This window comes from Maniola hyperantus, chromosome Z (assembly GCF_902806685.2).
Source record: "Maniola hyperantus chromosome Z, iAphHyp1.2, whole genome shotgun sequence".
Classification (NCBI taxonomy): domain Eukaryota; kingdom Metazoa; phylum Arthropoda; class Insecta; order Lepidoptera; family Nymphalidae; genus Maniola; species Maniola hyperantus.
This window is the reverse complement of record NC_048564.1, coordinates 5,270,660-5,295,362: the sequence shown is the minus strand read 5'-3', so window position 1 is coordinate 5,295,362 and position 24,703 is coordinate 5,270,660. Positions and strand designations below refer to the sequence as shown.

General features: G+C 35.3%; 2 protein-coding genes across 2 annotated transcripts in view; one reads left to right on the top strand and one right to left on the bottom strand.

Annotated features, from left to right (window-relative positions):
* LOC117995690 (solute carrier family 7 member 14) overlaps window positions 1–8,231 on the top strand; it is a 99,260-nt gene extending 91,029 nt beyond the window's left edge. The window contains exon 18 of the mRNA XM_069509055.1: window positions 511–8,231. Within this exon, the coding sequence (XP_069365156.1) occupies window positions 511–601 (91 nt within the window). The 3' untranslated portion in view covers window positions 602–8,231. The remainder of the gene's footprint in view (window positions 1–510) is intronic.
* A 1,679-nt stretch (window positions 8,232–9,910) lies between these two features.
* Window positions 9,911–24,703, bottom strand: part of LOC117995838 (uncharacterized) — a 93,414-nt gene continuing 78,621 nt past the window's right edge. Inside the window, exons 13-17 of the mRNA XM_034983856.2 lie at window positions 20,395–20,547; window positions 16,430–16,608; window positions 15,646–15,849; window positions 15,250–15,396; window positions 9,911–14,381 (exon numbers count right to left, since the gene is read on the bottom strand). Coding sequence (XP_034839747.1) covers window positions 14,118–14,381; window positions 15,250–15,396; window positions 15,646–15,849; window positions 16,430–16,608; window positions 20,395–20,547 — 947 coding nt within the window. The 3' untranslated portion in view covers window positions 9,911–14,117. The remainder of the gene's footprint in view (window positions 14,382–15,249; window positions 15,397–15,645; window positions 15,850–16,429; window positions 16,609–20,394; window positions 20,548–24,703) is intronic.

Here is a 24,703-nt window from a genome sequence, read left to right as displayed (position 1 = left end):
ACCTAAGACTTTAGTTAAATAAATTTTAATTTGCTAAATATTTTCCCTGCAAACTAGAATTATTTTCAAATTACAATTGACATCATCATCATGATCAACCCATCACCGGCTCACTACAGAGCACGGGTCTCCTCTCAGCGTGAGAAGGGTTTGACAATTGACATGCAGAGTCTCATTTCGAACGCAATAACGATGATTGATTTATGCTAGACCGTGCCGGGCCCGAGCCATGCCGCTTCCGTGGCACCAGATTAGGAATTTGTATGAGGTCACATTAGACCGCGCTGTGTCCGAGTCATCCGAGCCTCGTCCGTATTACGTTTCTTCATGCAAAATTGCAATCCGTGGATCGTCGTCGGGCCCAGCTCGATCTAGCATAAATCATCCCTTATGTTCGTATTGATAAAAACGTTCAAGATTAGCGTGCAAGCACGGTTGGTGCGCGGACGTAGAGGAAGCGTAGCTAGCTTATAGGTGCTCAATACAAAATTTATATATAAATATTTATAGATACAACGAGCGTACTAACATGACGACCTCCCACACCTCAAGCCGACCGCCATGGGCATATCCGGACGCTACATACGACAACTGGGACTAAATCAAACCGGCCACTCTTAAACTTACAATTATTTATTTACGGGTAGATATTAATTATTTACTTGCGAAAATAAGCGCACATTAAAATATTGTATGATTTTAAGGCCAAAAGCATTTAGTAGCAGTAGGTATTAATTTTATTAACATATATTTAATTTCGTATCGTACCCATTTATTATTAGGTATTTTTTTCATAATTATTCATTAAACATACGTTTAATATTAGATACCCATACATATTTTATGAATAAAAATGTCTTATTATGTAGAAAAAGATCGACGGAACATGTGAGAGGTAATGGAAAAAATACAAATTTAAGTAAGAGTACCAAGGCAATACTGACTTCTAATAAGTCAAGCAAGCTGGATCTGCAATTACTGACCTGTTTTTGGAGCAACTTAAGTGAGCGTCATGTAAGCGTACTCGGAATAATTAAATGTTAGTAATGACTGATGAGAGGTCTGTCAACATAGTACCCACACGAAGACCATTTGACACAAAGTGTAAATTTTTATTTCTAGTAAACACGCTCGGTGGGGCGCTTCGAATCGCTACAATAAGAAAGATTCCGACGAATTGAGAACCTCCTCCTTTTTTTGAAGTCGGTTAATAACGCATTTTGTATCGCACAGCTCTTCCAGCGTGCGTCCATGAACGGTAATTTTAAATACGTCACTTGCAAATTCTCGTGTTTAGTTCTTTATCGCAAAGAAATAAGTATACCTAGGAGTTCTAGATTACACGCACAAAAATAAACAAGGTTTCTCAACCACCTTTCGACGACACGTTCCGTCTATCTTATTCCATCTCATTGTGTTAATCTATTAATTTAAAGCCAAATGGTTTAAAGTTGGTTTAAAGCGATACGGCAATCGGCGAACTGATCTTTTCTAAAAGGTGTGATAAAGGTCTGAACGTTAAAATTTCTCTAAAATATTTGGTATCGAAATTTGCTACTGATAAAAAATTAATTAAATATTATTAAAAATTTAATTACTTCCATAAAAGATTTATTACTACTTATACTGACTATTTTAAAATCTGATCTCAAGACTGGTACATAATATCATAATATTGGATTTGAGTAGGTAAGCGTCTCAACTTAATGAGAAATATAATTCGGTTTCTACCTGCCAAATCATCTGAAAACTACTTTATTTTAGGATTGACAGTATTGTTTGTTATCTATGATATTTAAGACTACTCTTTAAATAAAAGAAATTACTAATATTTTTATTTATACATATACACATTCAAGCTTTATTTATACATTGAAGTATTTAGAAATTACTAAAGAAAAAATAGATTGTATTTACTGTAGTGACGTGGAGTACATCTTTCACAGTAATGTAATGTCCCGAATTTATTAACTTTACTTGATGCTTGTTCTACTTTGATGATTGTTATCCTATATCAACAAAAGAATTAAATAGAATACTTTATTTACAAATAAAATATCTATTAAAAATAAAATAGGGGTTGAGTAGTTAAAACAATTCAAAATTTTAAGCCAGAAACATATCATATGAATTTTTAATTTTGAGAATTTTAAGCACGGTAAATGTTTTTTTTACCTATTTCTTTTCATACAATATTTAAACGTTGATAGTTCAAATCTTTATTATACCTAAAAACGATTATTTTAATTCGTTTAGGAGACTTTCTCTGAAATGTGATATTTTATGTAATACTTAAACTATTCTTAACCTTATAATGTAATGCTTTTACTGACGAGACGACGTTACTTCATACTTACTTGTCACGAAGCGAAAGTTATTATTAGTTAGTGACATTTGATATAGGCACCCAATAATACCGATTTTTTTAAATCGCTTTGTTTCACTCTGTCGATATTACTACGTAAGTAGTAGGTATTTTGTCAGCTGAAATGTTGTTGCATGCAAAGGGTTATATATATTTTTTAATGTTTCTTAGGCAGTGGCGGATTAATTCTTAGGCGCAAGAGGCACTAGCTTCAGGGCTATTATTCGAAGAGCTATTACGCACGGTCGACTAGTCGCCCAGCGACTTAGTCGACAGCGACCGTTAGAATCTGTAATTTATAGTAATTTATATGGTAGTTGACGTATCAATGTACATGATGTCGCCGCAAGTCCATGCCACCATGGATTCCAAATCATAATAAAGTATTATCCTGTTTATCGTGAAATCCCCAATTTAGGCTGAAATGTTTGTTAGGTACGTCCCTAAGAGCTAATAGTTTGAATCGAGAGGCCTTTAATTCAAGTTGAAGGCCCGTAAAAAAATTGAGTACTTGAAGATTGTTTTAAGTAAATTAAAGGAAAATTTTTGCACTGGCTTCACTCACGCTTTTATTTCATAATTATATTATTATTTTCTTTTCATTTTGGAATCTAGTAAGTGTATTGAGTATCTGATTGATGATTTCCTGTTCGAGTACTACGAGTACCAGCACAGTTTTTGCAAAAAAACTACTTAACTTTCTTAATCAAAGAATGTGATTAAATGGAAACAACTATTTTTTGTATCTGAGAATATTGTTTTATTTCTTTACAGTACTTTTCTTATAATTAAATCACTAGCAATCAAAAAAATCTGCAATTTCCAATTGTAACAGATTATGATCAGCTCAGATTATGGGCTGGAAAGGAACAGATTATGCCTCGGGCCTGTGAAAATCATAATCCGCCACTATAATTAGGTATGTACGCAGCTCTAGGCGCTACGAAATCTAAGTAATCATGCATTTGCAGGTTAAAGGCTCAATGATAATATTAAATTAGAAAAAAAAAATTAAAAATATCCTATAATCTTTATAATCATGATAAAGAGCCATTTGTTTGTTAGTTAGAAATTAGAATATGAATGAAAATATACTTACTTTGAACACTTTACAAAATTTACTTACTAAAAATATACCAGACATTATTCTACAAAAATATGTTTGATCATAATTACCTACCTAGAACTTATTCACAAACGTTGTTGTTATTTTGAATATATATCTTGTAGGGCATCTAATGGCTTTTCGAAAAGAGCTAAAATAATGATGGTTAATGAAATACAATTGTAATAACTAATCGGTAGAAATGTTTCGTTACAAAATTAATAAGGAATAGAAATTCCTTCAATTTGGAAAAAAAATTGGAAACAATGAATTGGGTAAAGGCCTTAAAATTAGGAATAGGTATACAGGAGGAATGTTTATTAGATATATGGGATTGGTTATAACTTGTGACGTGCGTAAATTTTTAAATTGATATGAAGTAATAAAACTGTCTAGGTATGATACCTTTTTAAGTTCTGCGAGATTGTAGTTGGGACTTATGAAACAATGTAACGTATTCGAAGAAAATGGAATCTCGAATTTATAAAATATAACACCCAGCGGTCTGTATTAGGTGCATGGCGACAGTCACTGCACTGATTGCGATTCATATTTATCGCATTTTATTTTGTTAGACGATAGATCGAAGCATATAATCGTAATAGATATGTATAACTAAATGTTGCATTCACGTAACCACGTAATAATGTTATAATTGATGTTAGATGTTGTGCATTTCCACAGTACAGAAAGGTGCAGATTATTAATAGATTATTAGGATGATTCACCCCTGTTATTACCTATGCCTTTGCAACATGCCCTGGTAAAGAAAATAACAGCATACGAATTACATACGTATACCTAATCATAAGTGAAGCTATTATGAAATTAATCATAGGAAATATGAATGACCCTTGACCATTATAATATTAATACATTAATAATCTGTAACCATCTAGACACGTTTCAGTAATGCAGAAAGGAGTCAAAAAAACATCTCTCTAATTTCTTATAAAATTACTGAAGACCGTCATGACTCTTTTTAGGTATGGATTTAGGAAGTAAAAATAATTCTTATTAACATGGGCACAACATGGTCTTCGAGTGCAATCGCGTCTCTTTTTAATTTGTACGAATACCCGGCGAGTGCTAAAAACATACTTCTTCTCATTATTGCCTTTCTAATGAAATAGTTTTGGGGCACATCGGTAGGCTGGTTTCAAAGTATATAATGGACATAGGTAGAACCACTTTTTGTGGTTAAACAATTTATTCTCAAAAGAAATCAGATAGGTATACAAATTTCACTATATAGTAACAAACTTAAGCTAATTTAAGCTAAAGCTAACTTAAGCTTAAGCTAACTTTTTGGGTTTTATATTTCACAAAAAACCAGTGTATTCGTCCATAGTGGATATAAGTACCGGGTAAGGATCACACAGTACCTAGTCACAACATAATAGTGGAATATACTATATACCTATCCGCACTTACCTAAATTAACGAGAATGCATGCAATTAAGGTCAACCTGACTACATTGCAAAGCATTCACCTTTGACACTATTTACGATATGTACCGTATCTAAAGGCCTACATAAAGAAAAGCAAGAATATTTCTGAAATAAACATATCAGAACATTTATCAAAGTAATTTTATTGACATAACATACTACCAACTAGTTATTAACATTAAGAAGGTACCTAATGAAGCCTATTTCATGTAACAGACTCCATTTTGCCTTGCTTAAACGTGCCAAATTAAAATTCCAAATTACCTACATGTCTATAATAAACATATTACTCATTACTACTTGATCTCTGCCCGTGATATTATTTTATTGTAGTCTGTAGTTAAGAGTTCAACATGCTCAATCGTTTACTTATTTTGTCAAACCAATATGCATTTAGTGTCATAAGAAACAAAGTCACAATTATTATTTATTGTTATTTCGCATTAAGGTATCATGAAGATATTATTTTAATCCTGTTTGTTATCTATGTATTACCTATTATAAGGGTATGTTATTGAAATCGATGTGTAAGAGATAAAATAGGTAGGTACTATTTCTACGCTACGATTCTACGCTATGGCCACGGATAGTTTTATAAACACTTATTGACAATATATATATTTTATGTATGTGTATTGTAGATTTATAATATAATTTATAATTATAGCATATACCTACCTACTTAATAACATTTTTTATCGCAGCGCACACAGTATAATTATGTTCAGGGTGGTCGAAAAATTATCACGATCCCTATTGTAGAAGAGGTCAAAAATGCTATCAAATTAGTTACAAATCTTTCGGAGAAGTTTTGTTGACTTAATCGTCAAAATGATAAAAAAACAAATATTTTTCAGAAAAAGGCACATTTGTTTCTTTAAAAATTAATTTAATAAATCATGCCAATTTTTTTTCTGGTTTCTAGATAGCGGATATCCCGATTTATTGCGACTTCAGTTCCGTTTCGATATTACAACAAAACACTGACGTCTACTAACACAAGCACGCTGGACTTGTGGTTGCCGTTTTTGTATCATATTGATTTTCGTCATTATGGTGCTGATAGCAACAGTGAGCGTCATGTGAGCGTACTCGGAACTAAATGTTAGTGATGAGACACCTGTCAACATATCGTCAACACGAAAACCATTTAACACAGTGTCAATTTTAATTCCCGGTACGCACAGTGGGGCGCTTCGAATAGTATCTGTAATTCTCAATGGCATAACTTTTCCAGCGTAATAGTATAATGTGTCCAATTCAGTGCAATAAAATTATTTTCCGTGGCCTCCATGTATTCTATAAAGGTTGTAAGAAAAGAGGCTATTCTGTAACATTTAAAGAAAGGTAATTGTTCAAGCAATTGTTTAACTAGCTTAGTATGATCCCCATTATGAGCCCAGTAGGATGACAGGCGGTTAAAGTGGTGCGTAGGCCAATAAAAAGCAAAGTGGGTGACATTATTCAATATTTCACCACGATTAAGGAGAAAATAATAAACCCTGTCTTGAGCAATCTATTTTCGTCTATCTATTCCGTTCTGATCTGTTCAAATAAACCGCAAAAAGGAGACGAAGGCTTTACTTATTATACTGTTAATAACTAGCTTTAGCTTAACTGAGACTGCTCGGGTTATATTATCGGAATTAATAAAATTGGAATTAAAATAATATATTGGTTCAGGACCGAACTAATATACCTACTTACCCGATACTTAAGGATTTTTTTCACCATTTACGGGACCGATTACTGGTAGGGTCAATTTGAAAATTCATAATTTCTAAGTTGACTCAGGTCTAGTCTGGTACGATATTTCGACAGCCCATCTTACAGCTCTGCCGTATCAAGTTTCTATACAACACCGCGTAGTTACGTATATTAATTCTAACGACTACGTTTACTTTCTAAGTTATAATATCTCGATTCAACGGCTCAACGTCATTTATCATCAGATAGTATCGATACCTAAATGTTACAGGAAAGTCTCTTCTTTAGCGTTAGATAAATATAATCCTTCGTGTTAGCATAATTAACTAACTGTGCATGCTATCCTATTGTTCCCAAAGCAGCCATCCAGCTGTCTCGTTACGCTGTCACTGTTCTTATGTTCCGAATCACTGCAGCTGATCTTAAAATATAAAGAGTTGGCAAAAATTACTACCGAACTTTTTTAAACTTTGGATAAATAGAACGAACCTCAAAAGGCGGTAACAACATGTACCGACCTTCATTTCTATATACACAATTACCATGCATTACTTACGAGTAGATAGGTACTCCAGTACACCGGAGTCTGCAGGCTTAAATATGCCTACTTAGTACTTAGTAAATATATCTCAAATGACTCGAATTCTTGCCTTCTTGCCAATTCTTTATTATAGGAGTGTGGTTTCGTATTAACGATAGGATGTTTGTAAGATTTTTGTAGGTATGTATTAGAAAATAAAATTTATAGAAATTAAATGAATGCGATTATAAAGATCATTTTCATAAAAACATTAATCATGTGCGTAAAATATTTTTTGTAATAATTTGCTCGCGTCTGGCAATTTTTCCACAAGTGGACTTTATTAATTTTATCTAGTCTCGTCACCAGAATGCAGCGTTGTTACTGCGATGCGTATCTAATAAATTGAACATTTTTACTTTTTGACTCCTAGGTATTAAGTATAGAAATAAAAAAATTCTAAAGATGGTTGATGGACGCAAATGGTTGTTTAGTTATAAAACAATTCTATCTTTTTAATAGGTTTTTAGAAATATCAATTTTTGTTCTTATAACTAACAGATGCCAGGCAGGGAGGAGGAATAAACAGATTTAATTTAAAATTTAATAATGAAATTTAAAAAATAATAACTTGACCGAATGAAATGATGACTAGGTACTTGTCACTTCATTTAAACAGCTGTTTATAATGTGTAAAATTTATCTCCTCACGCACCTTTTTAACTTTTTGTTACAAATTTCATGTTAAAAGTACGATTGTAGCCTTATTTTGAAGGTGAACCGTACTTTTGACATGACAGTTGACCCATAGAGTTAAAATGGCGCGTGAGGAGTCATTTTGTACGGACTATACCTAAGTTTTATGTATATAAGTACCTAATCTAAATACCTATTTAAAAAAAGTTTCAGTATCGTATTATAATAATATATTTGGACCTGATGTTAAAAATAATGTGGCTATAGCGCCACAAAGATTTTGGACCAAAGAGAAATATTCGTTTGTGGAAAATAATATAGGTATATAGCTGCTATGATTCGGAACTATTTTTTGTGATATATATATCTATACTGTAAGTTTAATAAACTGTAATAGAATGTTTAATAAATGATACGGAGTTTTATTTTAACCTCTCAAAAATAAATTTTATGTGGCCAAATTAATTGTACCTACCTACTACGTAAGTACACAAGTATAAGTTTATTACGTCTACAAGCATCGCGCGGAGCGCTGCGTAAATCGGAATAATACGCCTTATCGATGCAGTGGCAGACTCGAAGGGTGCGTTTCCACTGAAACTTAGTGAAGCTGAAAAAACACATGTTTCGGATCAATAAGATTAAGTATTGCTAAAACTATCACGTCATCACATTTATATATAACATGATACCTATTCGATTGAACATGTCTCTACTCCGCTCCGCTTCAGTGGAAACGCACCTTAAGGGCGATGCAGAAAGGTCAGTTTGGGTCTAAAAACGCCACCAAAACTCTAATATTCAGAAGTCTTTTTTTGATAGTAGGAATCCGTCCTATACCTATTGTTTTAGTCAAATTCCATATAAGGCCAAAATGATCCTAGTGGCAGCGAATATACCTGTTAATTTAATCACGTAAGTACCTTACATCATTAACTTACGACTTTACTAATGTAAATAACATTAACAAGGAAATACCTTTACCTTAGTAAAGTTGTTAATTAGTACCTAATGAGTAAAATAAAACTTACAGGTAATCGCGGCCTTAGAGTAATAAACCGAATTTTAATATTTTTCAAACACAGTGTACCTATACTGATAGCTATCTACCTACATATTATCACAGCCTTGAAATATACAGTCCAATCACGAATGTACTTGTACAGAGCAACGGTGGGGTGGGTTGCGTAGCACGGGCGGCGCGGCCCGCTGCGCGCAGATTCGCGTAGTATGCGCGTTTGATGGACGAGGGTTTACGTGAGCGTGGTTTTAAATATTTTAAGTGTCGTTTAGTAAGTTCTATCATAAAATGGTGCATTACTGTTCTGTCTACGGATGCTATGCGAATTCTAAACAGAACAAGGGTCAAAAATTTCACCGATTTCCCCGCGATTTTAATCCCAATTTTGTGACAACCCTTGCATATTTGCGTAGGAACACGTATATACCTACACGAGCGGCGGCATCGCTCGACTTCAAAGGCGTCGAACAACTGGTAGTATTTCGTTAAACTGTGCTATTATTATAAGTAGCTTATACCCGCGACTTAGTACGCGTGGACTACACAAATTTCAAATCCCTATTTTACCCGCCCTTAGGGGTTTTTACAAAAAATCCTTTCTTAGCGGTTGTCTACTAGCCGCATGCCAAATTTCAGCCCCATCCGTCCATAAGTTTGAGCTGTGCGTTGACAGATCAGTCAGTCAGTCACTCTTTATACCTTATCCAGCCCTTTATCCTTTAATATATTTAGAAGACCAGCGGCAGCGGAGTGATTAGCTAACTCAGTGATCAACATTGAATAATACCCATCAATCGATTTGACATAGTTAGGTGCTACATTACTGCTTCACAGAGTGTTATTAAAATAATTTTTCGTAGGAAACCTGCAATGGATTGAAAATAAACGTCAAATGAGCTCGGTAGCTATCATCCAGTGTTCGCTTCTAAAATCTATAAAGCAAATTAAGAAGATCATTCAGTGCAGTTGGTCACTGAGCTAGCGAATCAACCCGCTGGGCCGGCAAGCGACAACCGGGTAGGGGAAAATTCAAGGAAACAAACATTTACGGAATCAAGTTTTATTTTTGTAATTCTTTACGATCAATGAAAGATGTGCGTTTTATAGTTTTTTCGTAGCAAAAAACACCAAATGTTTCCAAAGTAATTTTAAAATAACATAAAAAAGTGACTTGAACATTATAGATGCTATTACGAGCGAATTACTACTTTAACACTAAGATGTTACTTTATTAATACAATTAATATAATAGACAAGTTATTGCTAATCGCTAAACTATATATAAATTAATAACACATTTTATAATACTTTAGCGCATGTTATAGTACTTGCGATCTGCGAAGTTTCAACTTGAGGTTATTACACACGAGATATAAATTATATTATAGTCTGGTCTAAATAGACATTCAAAGTTACAATAGTTCGCAGAGGGCTAAAAATTGGTACGAATGTTGAGAACATCAATTAAATCGATTGGGACTTTTCCACCATTCATTTATATTCCGTGTTCCCATCATTCGTACCAATTTTAAGCCTCATGTGTATTATTGTAACCTTGAATGACTATTTTGACCGGACTATAATGTAATTTACATCCCGTAGTGTGAAATAAGCTTTACAGTGAGGAGTAGATTAGGGTACGGAATATAGAAATATGTAAACAAATATAACACATATTACATATTGTCTATGCATTCCAATAGAGAAAAACACTGGCGAGGTAGTTCTCAACGTGTAATCCTATAAAATTAGTACCATCAGCAACTGAATTTTCGCTTGATTTAAATTTAAATGTTTTTTTTTTTAATTTTCAACAAACTATTGTCCATCAAATTATTTAAGAATTACATAAACAAATCTCGAATTTAACATCTAGTGCGACATTAATTTCAAATATTATGTCAGTGCTCTCAGATGAAACGCATAGTGATTCGTTATATAAAAAATTGAAAATACCAGTATTATTTGAAAAACCGACTTCGGGCGCTCTTTAATCCCATCGTTTGTATTGTATCGATGTCATCGTAACATAGGTGTTATGCCCGCTTGATTTCAAAAAATGTCTAAAAATATAACTTTTTTTCAAACTTTTTAATGATATTTAAAGTCGATTTTAGTCGGAACTTAATTTTTTAGCTTTGAATAAAGTTCTTATTTCCGACAAAACAAATGAAGGCGTCACGTAAATAGGTAAAAATATATTTTATAACAAAATGGAGTTTCTTCTAGATGACATCGTACAAAACGATATAAAAATAAATAAAATTGAAGCGCCTGTCTGTCATTTCAAAATAACTACCTCTGGTTATATATCTGGAGAGTGATATTTCTTGTGCCTACTGGTAAGATTCTGTATCGGCTTCTAAAGTCTTTACTTCGTAGGTACCTTCAACGTCAATATATAACAGGCAGGTTCAAAATCCTATCAGTATTGGTAGTCAGCCGTTCCGAAGATTAGCCCGTTCAAACAGGCAGACAGACAGACAAAAATGTTAAAAACGAGTGATTCAGTTATGGTATAGTTCAAATAACCATATGAGCTTAATATGAGATAGTTATTTCGAAATTACAGACATACACTTCAAGATGTTGCTCAATAGGTACAAATATATTCATAAATCATATAAATGACATCCTAATGTAATATGATGTAGGTATATTATGCTCATAGTAATTTTATTATTATCAAACATATATCGGCATTTCCATATTACCGTTTAAAAAGCTTATAAAAAGAATAATCAACAAAAATTAAAATAATACGTTTAAAACTACATCCAAAAAAGAGTTAAAAAATTCAACCTATAAAAATTATAATCACAAATGAATATAAGTCGTGTTTTAGTAAAATATCTAATAATGAATCCGAATTTTGGTCATTAATAAAATTTAATATAAACATTAAAAAGTTAACTAAAAGTTTTACTGACATTTTTTTTAAAACTTGATGACTTCGATAAATCCAAGACCAATATTTTTGCTATTTCAGACATAAGGAAGCCGTATTACATCTTAAAATTCAGTTTTAAGATAATTAAAAAAAAATTGAAGATTTTAAAGTCACGATAGATCGTGTGTACCTACCCCTACTGTACCTACTTGAATGATACTACTCTAAAAAGGCATCATTAAAATATAGGTACATCAATCGTATTCGAATTTTATGTATTACGTAATATTAAATGATATAAAGAAAACAGACTTAAACTAAACACAGTCTATATAAAAAGTTAAAACATGGAGACATACTTCTCGAAATATACAAGTTATCTAAAACCTCTGATCTCAACAAAGCCTATATATATATAAGGTCGAGTAAGGCCTGATTTATTTTATACCATGACCGGGCCGTGCCGAGTTCAAACAATATTATCATACAACAATTCTTTGAAACCGGGTCCGGTATGAAATAAACCCACTCTAACCATTTTTCCTGGAATATTTTTTTCCGGGACCTGTGTTAATTACTACAAGTGCTTTGGATTATGTGTCATGTGTTAATTATGTATGTTAAGGCCTGTTGACATCTTTGAGTCTTCATTAATAAGACCAACCTTAACAAAAACAAGCTTTAAGAAAATAATTAACAATAATAACAATTATACGGACCAAAGTACGCAAATAAATAGTACAATATTAAATGGAGATAGTGTTAAAATGCCGCGATCGCCGAAGCGGGTCGAAACAGAATTACAAAAATACAGTGTTTTATTTTTAAGACAGTATGGGGAAATCTAAGGAAAACATGTAGGTATGAGAAAAAACTTCTCGGTTCAGATTTTTGTGACGATATAATAATTAACATCAGCATTCATAGTCAGACTCGAAGTAAAAAGTAAAAAAGTAGAATATGACACCTCGTTTGAATAGTCGAGTAGTAGCCCCTATCTTGACTATATGAATTCCAGTGTTAATCCTTACATGAAACAAGTTGATTTATATTATAAAAAAATGTGTTTTTTATGGAATGTTCACGCTTGACCAAACTGAACTATACCTATGTAGTTGTCAATAGAAAAAAGATATTTTTGGTCTGACAGTTCCCCATTCTGTACCATACAAATAAAACACCCTATGTATAAAATCACTTTTATTTACGGATTACCCGCTTACTATCGCTCTTGCGCGAAACGCGTCAGTTTTTCCTACTTAAAAATGATGTTCGGAAATTATGGAAATTATACTAAAAAGTGTTTTTTACAAAGAACCCTTTTCAAAGACTCGGGGTGTAAATAGAGTAAGGTCACAGACGGTCTGTATTCGGACTTCAATTCACAATTTTTATTGCAGCTCACATAACTGTATCGCAACTGCCAATCGACTGCGAGTTAGTATGCAATCAGAATGCAGTTTTAGAGCGGACAGCTTAGCAGAAAATGAACCACATGCAATCTGCAATAGAGATGAAAAAAAAAATTATGTGAAAAAAAAATTTTTTTTAGGGATTATATAGAGGGTCTTCAAAATTACGTAAAACGTAATTCCCACGTTCCCTGTTCATTTTCTATCCATTAAAGGCGGAAATTAATAAGTAATCAATATATCCGTAATCCATCGATAGATAATCTATCCTAATCTATCAAGGTTGTTAATTAAAAGACCACAATTTTGGACAAGTAACAACGTTGCTCGGTTATCGACAGATTATAGATAGGATCAACAGCCTAATTATTTACCATCTGAATTACTGACTGACTAATTTAAATTAATACCGTAAGTTATTAAGATTGTAAATATTTAGGCTACGTCGTTAGAAGTCCCAAAAAAATTAAGATAATAATTTAAAAAAGTGTTACATTTTAAATTATTAATTAAACAGATAAGGAATTTAAATGTTAATGAAGTTATAGTTCGCGACAGGTCGAGATTGCAATCGGGGAGGGAACGCCCCACATACCCACACAGCCCCCGCGCTAACCCGCTGCGGGGTAGCGCAAGTGACGTGCGGGTATGCGGAGCGTCCCCCCGCCTTATACCTCGATTGCCATTTCAACCCGTCGCATTAAATTATTTCATACAAATACTAATACATTTGCTGATGGTATTAGTTGGCAACATCCCTATTTCATAATTGGCTGTCAGTCGAGATACAGACAGTCTTTTAGATCCTAATAGCGATCCCGCCCCAATATGAAACTTCAAAAACAAACGCGAGCAAAATCTATCGCGCTACAGTTATATAATCACAACCATCTGTGAAAAGAGCCACGCTCGCACAAAGAATAATTAAAACTAACACTAGATTCTAAGTTCACTCAACCACACTCAGTTCTTGGCACTCAATTTCGTCTTTTGATTCTGCGCCGTGTACATTGAGGTCCGCCTTTGATCCTGTGTCCTCTGAGTCGTCTCGAGATGGGGTTTCGTCTTTTTCCTCTATAGGTCCATGCTCGTTGCGCAGACTGGCGCCCTCGCAGTCACCAGTGGGGCGCAACACAAGGTACATCAACAAATCTGACAGCGATATTATGCCTATCACTTTGTCCTCCTCGTCCACTACTACCAGACGATGCACCTAAAATACAAAAGCATTTAATAAGCCTTCGATATTGAAAAGAAGCATGCCTAGTTTTTAGGGTTCCGTATCCAAATGGCTAAAAATGGAACTCTTATAGATTCGTCATGTCTGTCTGTCTGTCCGTCCGTATGTTACAGCCACTTTTTTCCGAAACTATAAGAGCTATACTGTTGAAACTTAGTAAGTAGATGTATTCTGTGAACCGCATTAAGATTTTTATACAAAAATAGAAAAAAACAATAAATTTTGGGGTTCCCCATACTTAGAACTGAAACTCAAATTTTTTTTTTCATCAAACCCATACTCTTTTATCTAACATTACTTGGGCATATATGGATAGGTCTTCAAAAATGATATTGAGGTTTCTAATATCATTTTTTTCTAAACAAATAGTTTGCGCGAGAGACACTTCCAAAGTGGTAAAATGTGCGTCCCCCCCCCCCCCTGTTATTTCTAAAATAAGAGAATGATAAAACTAAAAAAAATATATGATGTACACCATGCAAACATCCACCGAAAATTGGTTTGAACGAGATCTAGTGAGTAGTTTTTGATTTATGGTAAAAAATATCGATAAAATACTCAGTGCGCGAGTCTGATTCGCACTTAGCCGGTTTTTGTTAAAGTGACTCGCAATGGGCGATTTTGGGATGGCTTAAAACTTCTAAGTCGTGTTACCGATTTGCCAATGTTAATAAAGTGCTCGAAGTGCCGATAGATGTAAAAACTAAACTAATATTAGTGGTTTTAATTTACAATAATAGTATTGTACAAAAACTAAATCTTTCTTTATTGTAAATTGAAAACATAGTCACCTGCCATATTTTAGCCTGTCTTTAAAGGAATAGCATAAGAATTTATGTACCTCAGCGCGCACGATTCTTTCCATGACTTCGTAGAGCGTCTCGTCGAGTTTGCACTTTTGCACGCCCTCGAACCACTCGTTGCGGTGCTCATTCGCTTTCTTCAATGACACATCAAGGTTGTTATAAGTCTTTTCAGCTGCCAAATTCTGTAATATGAAATGAAACAAATATGATAGGATTTGACGACATCCCTGGCGCAGTGGTAAGCGCTGTGGTCTTATAAAGGTATGATTCCGAACCACGCTGCACGCGTAGTGCCGCGACAGCGCTGTGACAGCTGGTGACAGCACTGTTGCGGCAGCGCTGCTGTGTGCAGCGTGGTTCGGAATCATACCTTAAGTGTGAGGCAATAAGGCATAAGTGTGAGGCAATTAGGCATGTGGAAGAATACTTACGATAACATCAAATTTGGCGTATATATCCTTCAGGCGGCCTTCAGTGTCAATGAGCGGAAGGGCTGAAACGCGTCTGTTAACAAACTTCCGCAGGGCTTCAATGATTGACGTGTCTTCAGTAGCCGTTTCTATGTCATTCAGAGTGCCAATGCGTAAATCACGCAGCTTCTTTTGCAAGTACGACGGCTTTGGCAATTCGTTTATCTGTGAAAAACATTAAAAACATGTAGGTACAGGTTTTGAACAAAATAGACATTATTTCATTGGAGAATATAAAGCCCGGGGGGAAAAACGTGCGGATTTTCAAAAACGAATGTTTCTAAAAAAATAATGCATTGTGGGACCAAGGTTTTTAGTTTGGTCCAACAATGCATTGGTGCTTCGTACACCTTTTTCTAGAAACATTATTTCTTGAAAATTGGGTATTTGACTACATCAAAATTTCTATTTCTATTATATCTAAAAATATATTCTATCTAAAAATAAATTATTTCTCAGTGATTATTAAATAGAGGGTCTTCCAAAATACGTAAAATCCACGTCCTTTGTTGGTTTTAAGTGTAATAACCATTTAAAAATTATCGATTAAACTAAAAAAGCACGTCAAATGATTGTGACGTCACACACCGGTACTTCATAGAATCTCACATACTAAGCGCGCGTTTTGACGTTTGATAAAAAGTCACTGATTTGACTAGTTGTCAAATATCGTATTCTTACTTTTTTTCACGAACGGTTTTTTAGTTAAAGGAAACAGAAGGGTAGTCCGTAGTGATAAACTTACGTAAAGGAACAGGAAGCGTAGTATCCTTTTGTGCGTGAGTATATACAGCACATTGCCGGTCTCATGGTCGATGACAGGCAGCCTATGGATGCGGTTTGTTATGAGCATCTTTATGGCGTCGAAGAGCGATGCATCGGGGCCTATCGACACGAGCGGCATTACTGAGCCTTTCAACACCTCTGTAAAGAAGTATACTTAGTATAAGTAAAAAGAGAAACTGACTGACTCACATCAAAGTTCAGCTCAAACCGCTGGGTCTTGAAACTTGAAATTTTAAATACAAGTTATCTGTATAAGTTCCACTAAGAAAGGATTTTCAGAAATCCGCCTAAACGAAGCTAAAATAAGCTGTGGTAGCCTAGTGGTTAGAACGTCCGCCTTCTAATCTGAGGTCGGCAGTTCGATCCCGGGCACGCACCTCTAACTTTGTTATGTGCGTTTTAAGTAATCACTTGCTTTACGGTGAAGAAAAACATCATGAGAAAACCTGCATGCCTGAGAGTTCTCCATAATGTTCTCAAAGGTGCGTGAAGTCTACCAATCCGCACATGGCCAGCGTGGTAGACTATGGCCAAAACCGTTCTCACTCTGAGAGGAGACCCGTGCTTTGTAGTGAGCCAGCAATGGTGATAATGATGATCTAAAAGAAACGACAGGTAATAAATTCATTATCATCATCATTGCCCCATTGCCTGCTTACTACTGAGAACGAATCTTCTCTCAGAATGAGAAGGAGTTGGCCATAGTCCACCACACTGGCTAAGTGCGGATTAGCAGACTTCACACACATTTGACAACATTATCAGGCATGCAAGATTCTTCAGTGTTAAAGCAGCTAGTAATATTTAATTGCTTAAGACGTGCATAGCTCCGAAATGTTAGGGGCGTGTGTCCGGGATCGAACCCAGTACCCCCGCATGGGAGGCCAACGTCTTAACCTCTAGACTATCACTGCTTATAAATCCATACTAATATTATAAATGTGAAAGTGTGTCTGTCTGTCTGTCTACTAGCTTTTCACGGCTCAACCGAAGAGGTAGCTTGCAACCCGGGGAAGGACATAGGCTACTTTTTATCCCGGAAAATTTAAGAGTTCCCACAGGATTTTTAAAAACCTAAATCCACGCGTACGAAGTCGCGGGCATCAGCTAGTTACTCATAAATTATTATGTGAACCACTAATACATCTAATGTTACTGCAACAGTAGTTCACATACCATAGTCAATTCAATTCGATATTATCATGTCTTCTTTTCCAGGTAGTGTTCGAGTTTTGTACCAAGTTTCATTGAAATATTTTCAGTACTAAAGACATAAAGAGGTTATAAACAAACAGACACGCTTTGGTTACAATTATATATGGTCCCTAAAAATGACTTCTCACGCGTCATTTTAACTCTATGGGTAAACTGTCATGTCAAAAGTACGGTTCACCTTTAAAATAATGACTAAAACCGTACTTTCGACATGAAATTTGACACAAAAAGTTAAAATGGCGCGTGAGGAGTTAAACTTTTCGCGTAATACAGATATGTATAGTTCCTCAAGAGTAAAATGCAAAAAAAAACACTAATACCATCGATCTAAATTACAAGATATGGTCAAGCGAACAAAATTTTTCACGGTTTTGGAACCAAATAAATCATCTCTTAGATACTAATGAATGACCCGTTTAAAATCCAAACGTCACTGAAGTTGCATTGGTGCTAAAGCACCACTAAGTCGGTGCCATTTTGTTTGTTCAATGGCCCTGTCTATACGAAGTAATATATAAGTCAATGACTCATACTGAGTTTATTGTGCATTCATTTAAAACTAACTTCTCAGTTGGTTTCAATGCAATTTTACACCATAATCCAATTGCTCAAACGAATCCGCTAGATATTAGATCCGATTGTTTGGAATATCATTTCACAATCACAGGAATTCTCTACATCTGCTTTAGTGTGTGAAATCTCGAGTATATCACTTAGACCACCCAGGTTTCACGCGTGTATCTGATCAGATTTAACCATGATAATGTGACAGGGGAATAGATGTGATATTTTTAGTGTACAATAGGGTCTTGGACTGTAGGAATAAAATGTTGTGGTTTTTTGAATAGCGGTAGTTTATGGGGATAGAATTCATTATTAAAGAGAATAATTTAAAGTTTTCATTCATTTTTAAAATAATTGATTATTCACGTCACGCTGTACAGACAGCGATTAATGACGTCACATGGCGTAAACGACAATTTTTATTTTATTTTTAACATAAAAAATCCCGCATAAATTACTCTATTTTTATGTCGAAAAAATAAAAAGTATTGTAGTTTACAGATTGTGACGTCATTATTCTTTCGTACAGCGTGACGTTCATGTTAAAAATAAATAAAAATCTTTTTTTTTTTAAATTATTCTCTTTAATAATGATTATGAATTCTAGCCCCATAAACTACCGCTAATCAAACCATCACCTGCCCACTACTGAGCACGGGTCTCTTCTTCTGAGAAGGGTTTAAGCCATACAGACTTCACACAACTTTGAAAACATTATGGAGAACTCTCAGGCGTGCAGGTTTCCTCACGATATTTTCCTTCGCCACCGATGTTTAATTGCTTAAATCGCACAGAACTCCTAAGTGTTAGAGGTGGCCGGGTTCGAACCCCCCACCTCCCGAATCCCGATGTCTTAATCACTAGGCAAAGAGGCAAGAGAGGTAAAGACAAAATTACTTTCTTATATTTTCTTCATTTTTAATCTAAATGATCGTCTCAACTTTTAGACGTCTTCTGCTGCAGCTAAGACGCTTAAGAAACTTCCGTAAAACGCGGTATTTGCGGCTTATGATCGTCTCGAAGTAATTGTCCATAAAAGCTGTCCCAGCGCAATATTTTTCAGTCAGGTTTACAGAGTCAGTGAAAATGATAATACTAGTATGGAGATGATTGGAGTATGCATGCGGTACTAAAATTCAAAAAGCGGTGATAGCCTAGTGGTTAAGACGCCCGCCTTCTTTTCGGGAGGTCAGGGGTTCGATCCCGGACACGCAACTATATTATTTTGGAGTTATGTGCGTTAACAATTAAATATCACTTTAACGGTGAAGGAACACATCGAGAGGAAACCTGCATGCCTGAGAGTTCTCCATGTTATCAAAGGTGTGCGAAGCCTGCCAATTCGCATCGGGCCAGCGTGGCAAACTATGGCCTAAACTGCACTTCTGATTTGTGGCGCTCTGTGCTAAAAGTGTTGTTTTACGATAACTGCGACAAAAAAGAACACTAGTGCAAATGTTGGCCATCAGTTGCTGATGTTATATAAAAATGACACTTCATTCTTCAAACATTCTTCAAAACCACGTTTATGTTTGATCATTAGATATATCATAGTTAAAAGTGTGTTACGGTCCATGCCCGTTCAATTACAAACTTTGTTGTGACCAATATTATCCTCTAAATTTATAGCATAACAAGGAAAATTTTTATTTAATAGAAGCAAACATTAATAGATAACTCGGGTGAATGTTGACAATTTTGACATCCTTATGTGGTTGACGCATGAAACGTTTTTGTCGCAACATCTTCTAAATATTCGCTCTACAGTGTAAGGCTCGTCATAAATTGCCATCAGCTATGATTGTCGTCAAGCGCAAGCCTATCTTGCATTTAAAAAACCACAGCTCAAAACGGTTTTAACGTTTATTATATCGGATCGTTAAAAAATTTCTTGGTGCGTAGGACGCATCAAATACACGCAACGAACAATCGCAAAAGTTGGATTATTTTGAATATAATGTGCCGATATCTTTGATCTGCACTGCGTCACGTCTCTTGCGTGTATGCATTGCGTACATTCTCACCAAAGAACCTTTACCTTAAATCGCTTGGCAGTCGGCTTTATCAGTATTGTAAGTCAGAGCCTTCCAAAGTCTCCCACCAGACAGTAAATAATAATCATTTAGAAGATATGTTGAAACTCACGTCGCCATGTCTCCAGGCGGTGTTCTTCTAGCTCGTCCATTGTGACGTTGGCACTGGTGTAGTACATCTGCAGGATCTTGATGAAATCCGTGATAGTGAGCATGCCAACAAACATCTGCCTCTGCGAGTCCCACAACGGCGCAGCACGTACTCCTGGGGAGAATGGAATAACACTGGTTCAGTTTCAGTTCAACTATTATAAAATTGTATTGTAACAGTTGGACAATGTCTTCAATAACTAATGAATGACTATAGTATGCGACAGGTCGAGATGGCAATTGGGACGAGGACGCCCCGCACACCCGCACAGCCCCCGCGCTAACCCAATGTGGGGTAGCGCGGGTGACGTGCGGGTGTGTTGGGCGTCCCCCCGCCTCATACCCCGATTGTCATCTCTGCCGTGTACTATAGATTACAGTACGCGGCAGAAAATAATGTACATTAAAGCCTTATAATGTACATGTCAAATACCTTTACAATGAGATTTTGTTGTAGAGTCTCTTACACTCATACCTATGTGACGTTTTGTCGGTCTCAACGACAGAGACAATGCTCTACAAAACCGCCTCTTCTTATCTTTTTCTAAAGAATATTTAGTTATGCTGTAAACTTAGTAAAGTCAAAGCGACCCCTTTTCTGTCAGATTTTAACTAACTAACAGTCTAGTCTAGTCTACTAGCTAACACTCAGAGTCTAACTAATCTAAGACTCGATCAGCTGCGATAAAACGCTATTGCCTACACCATGTACCACCTATATATGTACCTCGAATAAACATTATTCTATTCTATTCTATACAAAAGTATAGACTTAAATTCTGCTCCAAAGTTATAAACAATAAATCCATCCGAGATATGCAATGTGTATTACTGTAATATAGTTAAATGAACCAGAGAGGTTATTGGAATTTACTTGTCATTTATGTTACTAACAAAATTTAAACAACTACTTGCATATAAACTGTAACTTTGTTGCATATTATTCTCATTAAAGAGCTATTTGACACTATGAGTAGGTTTTTGCGAAAATTTATCACCGGGTTAGCAAAATTGACTTACATTCGTAATTTGATACGGTAACTTTAGGCATACATTAAAAGTACCGTGTGCTATTTGTTATGCTATTGTTTTGTTTGCAACAAACCTAATGTATTTGTTTACCTTTAATATTTTTATTATGTAATATGCAAAAACGTTTTAGACGCACAGTAGAACGAGATTGACCTCGATAATGTATCGTTCATCATCACCAAGATCAACCCATTGCCGGCTCACTACAGAGCACGGGTCTCCTCTTAGAGTGAGAAGGATTTTGGCCATAGTCTACCACGCTGCAGCTGGCCAAGTGTGGATTGGCAGACTTAACACACCTCCAAGAACATTATGGAGAACTCTCAAGTATGTAGGTTTCCTCACGTTAATTACTTAAAACGCACATAGCTCCAAAAAGTTAGAAGCGCGTGCCCGGGATCGAACCCCCGTGTGTATCGTCCATCGGTTTGAATTTTTTTTTTTTTTTTTTTTCTCTCATTTATTTATTTTATTCATTTTTATCATATTTAAAAAAAAAAAACAATCAATAAAATAACAGCAGCAACAAAAAAAATTAAAGTAAAGTAACAGAAAATCAAATAACAGGAACAATAAAAAATTAAATAAAATAAAATAAACAACAGAATATAAAGTAACAGAAACAACAAACGATAGAATAACAGAAACAACAGAAATTAAAATAACAAGAACAACAAAAATTAAAGTAACTGGAACAACAAAAAAAACAATAATTAAAAATATGATAAAATGGATCCCATTAGCAGCGGGCTAGGATCCAAGCTGCCAATGGTCAGGGCTCCAGAGTGAGGAACCTCCTCACAATGCGTGCCGTCTCAAGAACCACTGCCTTCTGTATCTTACCCTTGATCCAATAATTAAGCGATAGTTTCTTAAGATGTTGGTCGAAACTATTCGCAATAAGACCATGGACTGATACAACTATCGGTACAATAATCGTTGAGTCAACACTCCACATGGCGGTAATCTCGTGAGCCAGGTCCAAGTATTTTGATACTTTTCCTTTTCTGCTTTCACTAGGTTATCATCATGAGGAATAGTAACATCAACAATTATTGCTCGACGCGCTGAACGGTCAACTAGCACTATATCAGGTCTATTGGCTACAATATACCTGTCTGTGATAACCGACCGATCCCAGTAGAGCAGGGCACTGCTATTTTCAAGAACTGACATTGGGTCATACCTATAGTACGGCACCTCAGTATCTACAAGGCCATACTGAAGAGCAAGTTGTTGATGGACTATCCTGGCTACTTGATTATGCCTGTGCAAGTATTCGCCGTTAGCAAGATAAGAACAACCGGATATAATATGTCTGAGGGATTCCCCAGGAAGATGGCACGCTCGACAAATGTCAACAGTACCATCCTTCATTATATGTTTCCGGTAGTTATTAGTCTTGATAACTTCGTCCATAATTGCACAGATAAAACCTTCGGTTTCCCCAAATAGGTCACCGAACTGCAACCAGGATACTGAGGCTGTGGAATCTACATCCGGTCTAGTTAAGGCCTTGTAGAATCTTCCATGCAACTCCTTACTCCCCCATACCGCCATGCGATCCGAAGTACTAAGTACTATGGGCTTACGCCAGTTATTTTTGCCTAAGGAAAGCGGAGTAAGACCCTTATCAACTGCGACTACATCCCTATGTATTCCCACGTTTACTTTGAGAAAATAATCTCTGAGATTGCATATTTCACGATTATGAAGGTTCTTGGCATTTAAAAAACCACGTCCTCCACACTTGCGTGAGATATATAACCTCATAATAGATGAACGTGGATGATGCATACGGTATGCAGTCAGCAATTTTCGAATCTTTCGATCCAAGGCATCCAGTTCAGTTTGAGTCCATTTTAGAATACCAAAGGTGTATATGAGCAAAGGCATGACCCAACCATTAAAGGCACGCACCTTGTTGCCACCAGATAAAAGACTATTAAGAACTTTTTTAAGGCGACCGAAGAAACGTGCCTCCACTGCCTGTATCATTGTCTTTACCTCAATACCAAGCGCCTCTGACATATTATTTATTATTATTATTTTAATGTTTTAATTTGATACTTTTTATAACAAAGTTTCTTCGCAATCGGATAAATGACATAGGAACGCATAAGGGGCAAACAAAGAAATACATAATGTTGATTAGACAGAAATATGGCAAATTGTGTAACCAAGAAAATTAAGCATGAAACAAACTATGGGACGCGTCCATAAGCCGCGACTAGCAGCCGCGATTGACATTTGTGTAGTCATTTGAAATACGGCTTGCGAGATATCCGAGCGCTCAAGGTTACGTCTGCGACTTACGTCCAACAATTTGTGTGTGTGCAATTAAGTGTACCATGTATTATCCAGATACCTATAATTCAAGACTGTCAGCCGCGTCCGTCAGCCGCGTCCTATAATTTGTTTCCGCCTTTACTCGTCATAATATGATATGCCAGGCCTAATCCAAATGTCGAGTTTATCTTATTAACGATTTCCACGTCGCCATGTATTTTTTGAAACGCAGTTTCTACACATTTCACAAGATATCTTAAAACTGATAAAGAGATAAAAAACAGATTGCAAACAAATTCTGAAATCATTTAACGCAAATACACCTACACGAACATATTAAAAACATAGGAACGGTTATCCACACGATCTATTGACAATCTCGACTGTGAAAAAATACACACACATACAAGACTTAAGCCAAATATAACGAATGAGTAAATAGGGAACAGGCTCAACAATATCGAGTTTATTTTAAAATTATGAAAAATATCCAGCTCGCATCATATTGAATGTGGTACATTGTGAAAATGAATCAATATCGTACATGACTAACCGCAAGCGACTATCGTCTAGTGACAAAGCGCGACACGAGTAGGTATTTTCAAAAATTGTATCTGTTTCACGCCACTTCGCTACCGTTGCAAGTCCAGTAGGCATTTAACTACATTTTATTCTTGAAATATTGTTTCGGGTGATAACGTTTTTACCCCCCAAACGTTTACAAAATTAGACAATTTGGGCACGTTTTCTTTTTTAGTATTTTAGTTTATTTAAATTAAAAAAGTTAAAATACTCAAGAAAGTTTTTAGGTCAAAAATATGGATATTCAGACGCTAGTAACTATTAACATAAGTGATATTTCTTTAAAATAAAAACGTACAAGCATAGTTCTTCATTATATCTACAACATTTCTAATAATTATGAAAATTGGACTACATTTACGGGGAGA